A 13,404-nucleotide genomic window follows, 5' to 3' on the forward strand; every position below is an offset into this window, starting at 1 on the left:
GAGACCTGCCTATTATGGCCCTCCTGCTGCTGTGGGACACCTCTTAATGGCAAGATCTGTAGCTGGGAGGAAGGTTAGTGTTTGGTGAGGGGAAGTTCAGGAGCCATGCAGGCCTGGAAAAAGTAGAGTAAGGAGAAATGAGAGAAAAGGCTGTCGGGAAGACCTTGAGACTCTACTCTGAACATATGTAAAGAAGGTACTATGTGCTTAGATTGTCTCTAGAAATACACCACCTACCCTAAGGCAGAGAGACAAATTTGCTCACAAAGTGGCCTTTAAGCTAAAGGTGTTTGAAGAGCCTTGTGGCTGGTCAAGGTTTTGTGCAACAGCTGGATTTTAAGTCTGCCTGTAATCTGTTGCCAACTGTATATTAAACCTTGTACTGCATGCTAAACAAGACACTGGGACTGACTTAGTATTTTCTGTGGTACAAAGAAAAGATGTCACTGTCCAGCCAAGAGAGTAAACTCTGGTATTTAAGCATAGTGGTCTATGCGTTAAACAGTACTCTGTATTCTCTTGTTCTGTGCACCAGCCCTTTTCCAGCCCTAGCTACTGCCAATAGCTGTTTGTTTTTTGGAATATCTCACAGTTCATCAGGGCTCTAAATGCTGCACACCCCCAAACAAAATTGAGCTGCTAACTGCTGTCTTTTTTTTCCTTCTCCCCACTTGACAGAGGCTACCATCATGCGTCTTTACTTTCAGGATGAAGGCTAAATGGGCCAGATTTATGCTCAGGCTAAGAAGCCACAACATGCCTTGCTTTACAAGCTCACATAATTCGTAGAGCAGGAATTGCACTGCATTTTACTTTGATTCAATAGCAATCTGGGGGTGTGACGTTGTGTGCTGTGCTCTTCCGCCCCATCCGGGCCATTGTTATCACCGCTATTGCTCTGCAGACTTCTGCTATGGAATAAAAGCCCCTTTGTGCGGGGCCGCAGTGCGATGCCATTCAATTCCTTGCTGGCAGTTCAGCTTGTTGAATTCCCAGGCTTAAGCTGCTGACAAATGAAAATGAGGCAAGCAGACACATGCAGCAGTGGGGGGCGAGCCTCCATCCCATTCAAATGTTAATGTTGCCGAGAACAGAGCTTTCCTTAGGCTCTAGGACAGCCCTTCTTCCTCTCCTACCATGTACTTTCAATACATACAGCAAGGTCTAATGCTATTCTGAAAGCCTCCTTAGCTGTGGGCATCCTACTATGTGATATGTGCAAGTGAAGGCCCACAAATCCCTGTTTACTCTGGGCTTAATGCCAATTCTCCATATTCAAGCAAGGACAGGCTGAATAATTTAATGGACTTCAATGGAATGATGTATATACACTACATGGCCTTGTGTAAGTTTTGTATGTGCTACTAATAGCATGTCTCTGCTGAAAACTCCCCCCTCCTTTTTTTTTTTTTTTTTTTTGTGCCCTACCGCTGCTTCTGTAAAGCCAGAAGAAATGTCTGATCCAAGCCCTAAGTAATCTAACTAGTTAGTAATGTGTTTGCAGGGAACCTGTGACCTTAATGTTGTATATCAACAAATCTGGAGACCACATTAGAAGGAAATAGAGTGCATCCTTAGGAATCAGAATCAGCGTGGAATCAACTTAAAAGAAAGTAGGGGGTTGGGGAGAGATCATATAGAACATGGGACAACGCAGTGCTAAATCTACCTCAGCTATTTGTCAAATCATTGCACCCTGAAGGAGGGAAGCTGTGAGGGAGCACAAGGGGTGGGAGCTGTGTTAAAAGCAGTTCTCCAGGTACAGTGTAGACCTAAAGCCAACTGTCTTCTCCTTCCTCTATTGTCTAGTATTGGAGGTTACAGGTAAGTGCCTTGTTCACAGGTGTAAGAACAACTTGGGGGGGCAGATCAGGAAGGATGTAGATGAACTTCAGTTTCTAGACTTAGAATCATAGAATATCCTGAGTCGGAATGGACCCACAAAGATCATCGAGTCCAACTCATGTCACCACAGGTCTGCCCAAAAATGCAGGCCATGTGACCAAGTGCACAGTCCAAACACTTCTTAAACTCCGACAGGCTTGGTGCAGTGACTGCTTCCCTGTGGAGCCTGTTCCAGTGTGCAACAACCCTCTTGGTGGAGAACCTCTTCCTGATGTCCAGCCTGAACCTCCCTTGACTTGCTGAACCCCATGGCAGGCGGGTCCCAGACTTGACAGAGTACAAAGTGGTGGCCCCATGCTAGTGAACAGGCTCTGCCAAGAAACTTCCCCCCTCCTTTATACCAGCATAATACTGCAGTAGTCTTGCCCCCCCCCCCTCCCGGTGGTTCTCCACCACCAGTGAGATCAGCCCGTCTGACTGGGATTCCTAATAATTATCTTTCTTCCAGGTTGTCAAGACAATTGGTCTAAGAGAGGTCTGGTTTTTTGGACTCCAGTATCAGGACACAAAAGGTTTCTCAACATGGCTGAAATTAAATAAAAAGGTATGTTTGCTTCAACCTCTCATTTATCCTTGGTTCCCTTTTGTTGGAGATTCAGTCTCTGTACTTTGATCAGGGATCTGTTCTTCTATAAACACCTGAAACTACAGCAAGTTGATACCACCTTCCTTCAGTCCATCTTCCCCACCCTGGAAAATCTGTTACCCACCCCAAGAATTGTTAATATGATGCTCATGTGAATACTTGCCCATTCACTACTGTGTTGGAAAGGAGAAATTTTTTCAAATGCATGCTTGTCTTCTCTTCCTGTCCATAAACCTGATCATCTTCACTTGGTATGTGGGCTATAAAACAGAATAACTTTGTTGCTCCAGGTAACAGCACAAGATGTACGCAAAGAAAGCCCTCTGCTTTTCAAATTCCGAGCCAAGTTCTACCCAGAGGATGTGGCAGAAGAGCTGATCCAGGACATCACACAGCGCCTATTCTTCCTCCAAGTAAAGGAAGCAATTCTGAACGATGACATTTATTGTCCTCCAGAAACAGCTGTCCTGCTGGCTTCCTATGCTGTCCAGTCAAAATATGGAGACTTCAACAAAGAGGTTCATAAGTCTGGCTACCTTGCTAGTGACAAACTGCTTCCACAGAGGTAAGTGAACTTAGTCAGTCTTAGTTTTTCTTTGCCTTAAAAGGTTTGTAGTTTTTTTTGTGGTCTTGACTGCACTTTTCAGAATAAAGTAGTCTGGTGCCTCTCTGAGGATGAGAGCTCTTTAGGAGCTTTAATCTTAAAGGTCCTATTGCTACTGAAGAAACTCTGATTAGAGGTAGTGGGAGAAGCTCCAAAACAAACAAACAAAAATATTATGGTGCAAGGTGAACATAGCTTGTCATTTGTCAGAAGTCTTGAATACTGACTAGTGTGTCTCTACCTAGTCTTATTATAGAACTCCTATTTCTTGGAACATTTTTGTGGGGAAACTGATGCCCACAGCGTATTTAATAATGTGGTGTTCTGAAGTGATGTGACTGTGTCAGCATAAATGCAGTGGCTGGTCTAAATCATCCAATGTGTTCTTTCTAGAGTTCTGGAGCAGCATAAGCTTAACAAAGACCAGTGGGAAGAGAGGATCCAGGTGTGGCATGAGGAACATCGAGGAATGATTAGGTAACTGATGCATGTGGAACTGCTGTATTTAAGATATTGTGATATATGCTAGCACGTGAAGTATGAAGTCGTATAAAAATCTGTGACTTACTCCAGGATGAGTTAGCATTCTTCAGATTATTCCACTGGGAGTAACTAGGCCCAGCTGGTTGTCCTTAATGTAAAAAACAAACAAACAAAACAAGAACAACAAAAAAACAAGCTTGCAGATTTTGTTTGCTATTGTCTTCAAGAATGGTTCTTGGAGTCTTTGCCAGCTTATTGCTGCTCTAGCCGTGTAGGAAGACAGCGCCCAGCACCTTCTTGATCTAATGTTGACTCAGAAGGGATATCTGCTTTCTTTTTGCATGCTGCAGAGAAGATGCTGTTTTGGAGTACCTGAAGATTGCACAGGATCTGGAAATGTATGGTGTGAACTACTTCAGCATTAAGAACAAAAAGGGCTCTGAACTCTGGCTAGGTGTAGATGCTCTTGGACTCAACATTTATGAGCAGAATGACAGGTAATTAACCCCTCACTCATCACTACATTCTACTCCTTTCTACTAAAGGTAGTCTTTTCTGGAATTCTGGTCTTATACTAAACTCTACTACTTCTGTATCATTCTTGGCTGTATTTTTGATGCTGCCAGAATGCTCCCTTAAACATGGTGCTTTGGACCAGAAAACATAATACATTGTCAAATGTTATCAAGTTAGTTTTACTTGCATCCTTAGTCTTCATGATGCGGATGAATTCTTCAGTTATGTTTTCATTAAATAAATAAATAAGTGTAAAACTACTCTCTGTTTGTAGTTCATTTAAATGATTCTAATTTTGTTTGCTTATTCGAGTCAACCTAAGAATACTGAAATATGAAGGCAGGTTTGGCAGAATTTTAAGCTTTTTATTGTAGGTCAAGAATTTGGAATGACTTGAGACTTTCATCTCCTTTGCTTTCTATTTCTGTAGGCTAACACCAAAAATTGGATTCCCTTGGAGTGAGATCAGAAACATCTCATTCAATGACAAGAAGTTTGTTATCAAGCCTATTGACAAGAAAGCACCGGTAAGAAGCAGCATTCAAATTGAAGTTTTTAAACTTTCAGTTTCTTCTTAGCTGAATAATCAGTTGATTGCTAGCTTTTTTTTCTTGCTGTGTGTTTTTTATTTAATTGTACATTATCTTGTTATCAGTAATGTCAACATTGACTTAAGCAGTGCTCTACTACCTGATACGTTTGGGGCAGTATGCCCAGAATGGATCTAATAGCAGTAAGGGGATAGATGGAGCTTGGTTCTGGCCACACTGAACAAATTTCTTCCCTTGTAACCTTATGCTGTATGAAGTCAGTGGGAAAGAGAGGCTTTCAGCTTAGGGTTGCTGGTTCTCCTAAGACCATACCAATTTTCTGATACAATTACTGGTCTGAGCTACCCATGTTAACCTTGAAAGCTTCTGTTGCATCATGTTGGCTTTAGTAGTGTGGAATGTCTTTCACAGTTTTCCACCTTATTTGAAGCTGAAGATTCAGGTTGTTTTGTAGGGTACACTGGGAGCATTTTTTCTTAGAAATTTTTAATAAACATAATTCAGCTTTGTTTGATCTTTAGGGCTTATTAACTTTGTGTGAGCTGATACCTTCTGTTTTTTTGGCTGTTCTTGTTTCACAGCTGTTTGGAAGCATTTTCCCACTGCTGTTGCTCTGTTTTAACAGAACGAAATTATTTATCTGCAGGGCGTAATGTTTGACACCCTTTCTGACATAAGACAAAGCATTACGCTTGATGTGGATGGCCAGACTATTATATTAAAGAGCTAAGTGGGAAGAAAGGTGGGAGAAGGTATAGTCTCAATATGCCTGGTGAACTAACTCCTGATTGTGTTTGCAATGAAACAATGGAGCAAGTCACTCTGCACTCCGTGTACTAGAAATGCTTTACAGTGAAACTGAGCCCACTGCAAGGAGAAGTTGGGCACTTTTGCCCTGTGTTTATCAGGTTGAAATTCACTCCTGAAAGAGTGAACTAGATGCTGAGCAGAAAAGCTGGCTAGCAGTTCTAGAAAGCTTAGGGTCTTGGAGCATATTGCATACTCAGGGGGTTATTATGCTAAAGGAACAAGTATAATGTTGCCTTTTCCTTGTCCCAAGGACTTTGTATTCTACGCCCCTCGATTACGGATTAACAAACGAATCTTGGCACTTTGCATGGGGAACCATGAGCTCTACATGCGCAGACGTAAACCAGATACCATTGAGGTGCAGCAGATGAAAGCACAGGCCCGGGAAGAGAAGCATCAGAAACAGATGGAGAGGTTGGTGTAGGCTTCTGAGTAACCTGGACTTGGTTGGTCACGGCATAATAGTACCATGTGCTAGATAAATTTCTGGCAGCACATTAATCTTCTTGAGCCAAAAACAGGGCAAATTTCTTTCTGCTTCAGTAGATATAATGGGAGGATGGAAACAGCATTCATCACAAGTGTGACCCACTAACACTTTCTTGGAGTTAAAAATGTGTCTGTCTATTTGAAAGGACTAATCTGGATCTTGATATAAAGAGCTTTCTCTTAGTATCATTGCTATTGAGAACTTCCCACTGAGGTGAATGCTGACACAGCTTTTTCTTTCTTTGCTTCAGTTTAAAAGGATACAGCTGGAGTAAAGCTCATCAGCTGAGTGATCTAGTGCACATCTCTTGTGTGCTTATAGCTTCACTAGGAAGCACTCCAGACTGGATATCTATTAATTGTAAATTGTATTATGATTTTTCCCGTCATCAGAGCCCTCCTGGAGAATGAGAAGAAGAAGAGGGAGTTGGCAGAAAAGGAGAAGGAGAAGATTGAACGTGAAAAGGAGGAACTAATGGAGAGACTCAAGCAAATTGAGGAGCAAACCAAGAAAGCCCAGCAAGGTAAGATGAAATGCTCCAGTATTCCATTTAGATGCACAATCTGAGTGAGAAGGTTTCAAGGAGTAAAACTAGAAGCATCTCTGAGCCATTCAGACTCTATGTCCAAATTGGTGTGGTAGGTCCCAAGTTTAGCCTTCTGAAGCTGAATATAACTTCTCCAACTGCACCTGCTGAAGTATGGCTTGTGTTAAAGATGTAGGTGGCAGCTAAGCTGCCTCTCCGTCAGCCAATCTATGTTGCAGTTGTTCATTTAATGGCTGGAAGCTTTATCTCAGCACACCTATAGAGGAAGGAGTAAAAAAGCATAGCAGGGGTCCTACCAGCCAGTGCTCTGGTTCTTATGGTCTAGTTGCATAGTAATGTTGGCCACGCTGTGTTGCCCAATCAAAGTGCTGTATGCTTCTCTGTCTTTAAGGACATCATTTTGGGATAGGTACTTCCCTACAAATCAATGAGGTAAGTAATCTGCTGATTTGGAACAGGCTTGACTCTTGGTCTTCCAGCTTCAATTTACAATATGAAGGAGAAGAAAGGGGACAGTTTCTTGCATCCTGCTTGTCTTCCTAAAGGAAAGGTCTCATCTAGGAGGTAGAGATAGGAACACTTTCCTCTTCTGCTGCCATTCTTTACTTGATCTCTCTTCAATGTACTATGCTCTTCTTTCAGAACTGGAAGAACAGACGCGCAGAGCCATGGAGCTGGAACAGGAAAGAAAACGAGCTCAAGAGGAAGCAGAAAAACTGGCTAAAGAACGTAGAGAAGCAGAAGAGGCAAAGGAGGCCCTGCTGAAAGCGTCCCATGATCAACAAAAGACCCAGGAACAGCTGGTAAGTGGGTGAGCTGAAAATTGAGTAGGGCAAATAGTGACAATGTAGGGGTTCAAACTCATAGAACAAACCAAGCTATGAATGTAGTAAGGAAGAATAGTATGGTTCCTTAATTTTTATCCTCAGGTAGATGAGCTTATATCTGAATACAGGTGTTTGCATCTCTTTGTACAGTGGGTTTGGATTGTTGTGCTTTTTGCTTACAACAGTATGTGATGCTGAGAACAGCATGTAGAACTCACTAATTGCTTCCCCTGGCTTGGATTCAAAGATGTGAGTTCTCCAGTTCTGTTTGGAGAAAAAAACAAAAACACAACAAAACCCAAAACTTTTTTAAACTTCCTTTTCCCTTTAATCCTGTAGTTATCAGTGGGACTGAAGTATATGTAAAGATGTTCTCCTTAACAAAACGATATTAGAGAGATACTGTTTTTTAATGCTTCATTTAGCAAGTGTATGTGTTTTGTCCCCACTGAAAGTCTTTCCTTTGCAGGCTGCTGAGATGGCTGAACTCACAGCTAGGATCACACAGCTGGAGCTGGCTAGGCAGAAGAAAGAGAGTGAGGCCCAGGAGTGGCAACAGAAGGTAAAGCAGAATGTGAACAAACAGCAGTACTTTTTGTGGGGTTAATCTTTGTTTTGTTTTGTGACCTAAACTACTGCACTAGGTACCATACTAGACTGATTGATCGTCTGCAAGCTTGAGGCTGTTGTGGATATCTAGCTTTGCTTCTTTAAGTTGAATGAGTGACCCATATCTAGAAACAATTTGACTGATTAAATCTATATCTAATTTTCCATGAGTTATAAGCATTTCTCAAATCTGCTAGCCAGCAGAAAATTTTGCAAGTGATTGTGTCTGGGTAGCTATGGAAAGTACCATTTCAGTGTGCAAGAGCTGCAAGGTTTGATATAATAAGCACTAAGTAGTGCTTCTGAACTTGTGTGAGAAGTCCCTCACGCTCTGGATTGCATTCACTAACTCACTGTGGCATGTCTTGCTGCAGGCACAAATGGTGCAGGAGGACCTAGAAAAGACCAAAGAGGAACTGAAGACTGCTATGAGCACCCCTCATGTCACCGAACCCATGCAGTCTGAGAATGAGCATGATGATGAACAGGATGAGAATGCAGCAGAAGCCAGTGCTGAGCTACGATCAGAGGCCACCATCAAGGACCGCAGTGAGGAGCAGCGTACCACTGAAGCAGAGAAGAATGAACGGGTCCAGAAACACCTGAAGGTAAGAAGCTGGCAGGAGAGTGAGTGTGTGCTGGGGTGTTGCTTCTGTTCTTGCCATTAGTACAGCTGGAAGGTTTTAGTGGTATTCCTCAGAAGGAAGGAAAAAAAAGGGAGGGGGGTGAGAGGTGGATGAGGTAAGATGATTGTTATCTTATCAGATAGCTGCTTACTTTACCACTGGGGAGGGGGGCATAGCTTGTTTCCTGACACTTGATGTCCGTTTCATTTGAAACAAAGTGTTTTCAAACAGTGCCAAGAAGCAGTATCTGTTGGATGTATTGTGCTTGTGTAAGTTTTGACAGCCATCTGACAGCTGTTCATAGCCCTGGCTGCAAAGTATCAGAGGACTTGGTCAAGTTCTTATCATGAAGCTGGCTGTCTTTCTTGTCTGAATGGGTTTCACTGCAAAATCCTGAGAGCAGTTCAATAGGGCTCAGCATGGGGGAAGCAATGCTGCACCTCCTCCTTGTAAGGAATGGGAATGCCAGTGTTACAGTGTTGATGCTTACAAGGTGTTTTTTGTTAGTTTTCTCCTCTTTTTTTTTTTTTTTTTCTCCACACTGCCTTCTAGCTGCCTGGCTTGCAGCAGATTTTGTTCTGTATCATGCTGTGATGGTTATGCACAGGCAGAGTGATAGAGATACGCCCTTTTTCATCTACAGCAAGTTTCTTCTATGGTAGAAGGTTGTAACTGCTTCATTTCTGCAAAATGCTCCTGAAGTCTTTAGGGATTTCTCCACTGGACTTTCTCATTCTTCTTCTGAAATAAACTGATGGCTGTCTTTGTTACTGTGCTAGACAAAGATAAGTAAGGTGGAAGTGCCCGAAATTTTCTACCTTCCAATGTTAGGGAAAAATATTAACAACTTCCACAGTAATGTTTGGTTTGGAAGGGACCTCTTGAGATCCTCTAGTTCCACTGCCTCACTCAAGCAGGGTCAGCTAGACAAGGTTGCCCAGGACTGTATGCAGTTGGGCTCATCTGTTTCCTGTTTAGAAGGATCAGCAAGGAAACTCCTTGTCTAACTTTGAGTCTCTGGCATTGCTAACCCATTGCTGTCTGTTTCCCTTTCTACAAAGGCTCTTTCCTCAGAGCTAGCAAATGCTCGGGATGAAACCAAGAAGACAGCCAATGATATGATCCACGCTGAAAATATGCGTCTGGGCCGAGACAAGTACAAGACCCTTCGTCAGATTCGGCAGGGCAACACCAAGCAGCGCATTGATGAGTTTGAGTCCATGTAAACTCTCCCCTGCACCTGCTGCCCTGCACTCTCTTCTCCCCTTTCCCATCCTCTCCCATCACTCACTCATAATTGTGCTGTGCTGGAACCACTACAGAAGAGTGACCATGGTCTTATTTATAGAGTTTTGGGCAAATGCTGGAGTTCAGCGACAGAAGAAAGAACATCATTTAACACCTTCCTGGGGCGGCTTGGGAAAGCAAACTTGTATTGGGGCAAATCTGAAATTCTTTGGCTTTGGGTAAAGTCTTACTGCATTTAGTTTTGTATTGCTTACTGAAATAGCTGTGTTGCTGTCCTCTCCCATTGGGTAGGGAGGCCAGCAGATACTTTTTACTGAATTACGTACAGTAAAGTGCTAACAGTTTGACATTCCTACTAACTTGCACAAGCTTCATTATTAAGCCTAGAGGCCATTTCTGACTTCATTAAGGGTCCAAATCATGTAGTTGAGAAGGAGAGGCTGGAGTGTGGGAAGAAGGAAGGAGGGTTGGAGGTAGAATATGGACTTTCTTTATAAAAGACCAAAGCTTTTGTCCTTTAAATTTAAGCAGACCAAACAGAATCTGTGGCGTTCCTGCTGGTGTTACTTCTTATTTAATGATGAAACTTGGAATTTCCTAGTCACATGGAGGCCTTTGCAGTATTTCCACTAATGAGGGGTATATCAGAGCCTTGAATTCCCCATTTTCCAGAAGTTTTCCTCTGGGTAAATGGCTTTGTTCACTGTCATTTGTCTGACTTGAATGTAACTATGGAGGCAGAGATAGCTAAAGAACACTGCCTTCCATTACTGGGTCACCACTGAAAATGAAAAGAGGTAAGCAGAAATGTAAATGTCTACAAATTCCTGTAACTATATTTTCTCTTGCTGAACCAGTACATTTCAGTCATGTGAATGGGATTTCAGTTTTTTCTATGAAGTCTTTTTAGCACATAGTTGTCAGTGCCTTATGATGGTGTATAGATCTACTATAGCTCAGATGTCTTTGTTTAAACCAGATACAATCATAAAAAGTGATTAGCAGCTGGGGACCAAAAACTACTTTTGTATCTGGGTCATGTAGAAACAAGACTGCAGCTGTCTTCCTGGCTACCAGCAGCATTTGATGGGAGAGGGTCATGAGATATTTGTCCAATTGTTGCCTTAATCTTCAGTAGTTTTGCCAGATCCCTGGCTCAAATGGTTTTCCTTCTCCAGAAGGATGCTTTGCCCCTGTTATAGCTTTGAACACAGTATCTCTGTCTCTTAGAAACAGGACACTAGTGGTTGTGGGGGGGGACTGGTCCTGGGAACCATTTGTATCAATCATTCTAATGCCCATCACCGCCGGTCTTCCAAGCTATCTATTCCTACCCATGCTTCTGCCCCACCCCCATACCCCCATATCTGGGGAGAAAACAGCCATGTATGCTCAGGGTTGAATTGCATTTTGCCTTGATCCTTCATGGAAGGAAACCTTAACCTTTAGAAGAGGCCTCTTAAAATGGATTCCATCTACAACGGAGTCCTCCTTTGCTTTACCCTCCTTGGATTAGCCTGTCCTTATAGGAAGTTATTGGGCTAGCCTGTGACTTATTTTCTTGCCTAACATGATCCTAAATCTTGTGACTTTCTAATTTTTGTGGATGCCTCCATTGTCTGTATGGTGTCACTGTTCATGGTGATGGAAGGAAAGTATTTGATCGCTGAAGTATTTTCAGCTCCCTGAAATATGGCAAAGGGGGAATGTGCCAAAAAGAAATGTCCATGTCAGTGTTAACAAACTGCAGTATTTCCCCAAGAATTCCTTGGGCTGCTAGAAACAACCTCACCAATGCTGCATTTTTTTTTTGAATCAATACAAGTCTGTGGAAATCCACACACCAACCAACCCAACTACTGTTGGAAGCATAACTTAGCGTGTTACTTCTGAACATTCAGATTAGTCATGTGAGAGCCCCCTTCTCTCCCCTGAATATAGCATGCTTTTGGGCAGGGGAACCAGGAAGTTTTTGGTTGGTCAAAAACACATGCTCCAGTCCTTTGAAAGCCACAAATGAAAGATTGCAGTAAAACTTGTCAGAACTGATTTGTGTATTTCTGTACTGAAGGGTTATTGGCACTGACTCTGCGTGAGTCTCATTACTGGCAGGGCAGACAACCATTACACTTCTGTTCTGGTGCTTTAAAGCTGGTTCTCAGCACTTCTGTTCTGTCTGTAGCAACTATTGGTGCATTTGCAGGGAAAAAAGCCCTTATTGCATTTAAACAATTTCCTAACAAGCTGATACACAGTGCCTGAAATATGTGTTCAAATAATAAACTAGTAAGCCTTACTGCTTTGAGTCACACAACACTGCTGAGCTCATGTTATGATGCTGGCATAACTTCTGTTTATAGAGTTTTGATTATTTTTTTTTGTTAAATGTCATTCTAATTTCAAGAGTTCCAGTATAGGAATAGAACGGCTTGTGCCAGTGAGTCCACCTAACTCTTTGTAGTTGTTTCAGCCCTCTCTTCTTCTTAACCAGTATTATATTCCAGTGGTATCTAATGATATTTGATTTCAATACTTCTAGCTATGCACAATTAGAAAATATTAGTCATGGGATGGAGGATACGTTTATGGTCCCCCTTCCCTTGGAAATGTATACTGTATTGTAAAGAAATGATATTTTGCAAGAAAACTAATGTAAGAAGCTTTCAGTATTATGTTGAGATTTGTAGGCACATTTTTTTTTATCTGTTAAAATACAGTGAATTTTTTTTCTTCCTCTCCATGTCCCAGTTTAATTGGTTAACTACTCCTAATGGGGGTGGGGGGGGGAGGGAAATACCTTATCAAGTGTTTGCCTGGCTTTATCTTTTTTGTTGTTGCTGTAAATTATGGTGTGTTGTTGTTTTTTTTTTTTTTGTTTTGTTTTTTTGACCAGTCTTTTTATTGGATTATAATAAAATCTCAATTCCTTAGGGTTGTGGAGTAATTAATGGGTCCATGTGGTTATCTGCAAAGAGAACCTTGATGTTAAGGCTTTTTTTTCCCATGTTTGGAGGAGTTGTTAAAAATCCATACCCTGTTCTTCCTACAGTGCCAATAAAGTTTAGAGAAATTCAGCAGATGGTGTCTGGATGATTGCTTAAGGCTTGCTTTTAGTCTAGTAATGTGTCTCCAAGTTAGAGGTCTGCCATGTGACCTCTGAGAGGTCAGCCATGATCATATCACTATCACAAATAGGGATATCTTACTTGCATCCTTCAAAAGCAAGAAACTGCTTGAAGTAATGCCCCTTTTGACCTTCCCAGCTGTCTGACTGGAACTAGTACTGGAATTCAGATTTCTGTGTGGAAAAATTGAGTGTGTATTTGTATCATGTTTAACTTGCAAACTGCCTGTCAAACTGGGGAAGAGCTGCTGCAGTAGTTTTTCACTGGTGAGTGCCTGCCATGCCTTGACCTATGAGGAATCCAGCACCAGGTGAGCACATGAGGGTGGCCAGGCTCTGTGCTGCTGCTGCATGCCCCAGTCTTGCTGTTGGGTCTGTCCAAGACTAGCCTTGTACTGGAGATTTTAATCTCATTTGTTTCACAGGTATTTTTTCCCATCTTTTGTGTTTCATGAGGTCTCAGTACAGGTCCCAGTGA

At 42.2% G+C, this 13,404-nt stretch overlaps 1 protein-coding gene across 1 annotated transcript in view; it reads left to right on the top strand.

The window, feature by feature from the left end:
* The window catches only part of MSN (moesin), a 45,256-nt gene extending 32,380 nt beyond the window's left edge, over window positions 1–12,876 (top strand). The window contains exons 3-13 of the mRNA XM_082770895.1: window positions 2,354–2,449; window positions 2,782–3,056; window positions 3,489–3,572; window positions 3,929–4,075; window positions 4,525–4,621; window positions 5,706–5,869; window positions 6,338–6,468; window positions 7,135–7,295; window positions 7,789–7,881; window positions 8,303–8,536; window positions 9,616–12,876. Coding sequence (XP_082627021.1) covers window positions 2,354–2,449; window positions 2,782–3,056; window positions 3,489–3,572; window positions 3,929–4,075; window positions 4,525–4,621; window positions 5,706–5,869; window positions 6,338–6,468; window positions 7,135–7,295; window positions 7,789–7,881; window positions 8,303–8,536; window positions 9,616–9,780 — 1,647 coding nt within the window. The 3' untranslated portion in view covers window positions 9,781–12,876. The remainder of the gene's footprint in view (window positions 1–2,353; window positions 2,450–2,781; window positions 3,057–3,488; window positions 3,573–3,928; window positions 4,076–4,524; window positions 4,622–5,705; window positions 5,870–6,337; window positions 6,469–7,134; window positions 7,296–7,788; window positions 7,882–8,302; window positions 8,537–9,615) is intronic.
* Window positions 12,877–13,404: the final 528 nt, after the last annotated feature.

Source organism: Aythya marila, assembly GCF_965140915.1.
Source record: "Aythya marila genome assembly, chromosome: 13".
NCBI lineage: Eukaryota > Metazoa > Chordata > Aves > Anseriformes > Anatidae > Aythya > Aythya marila.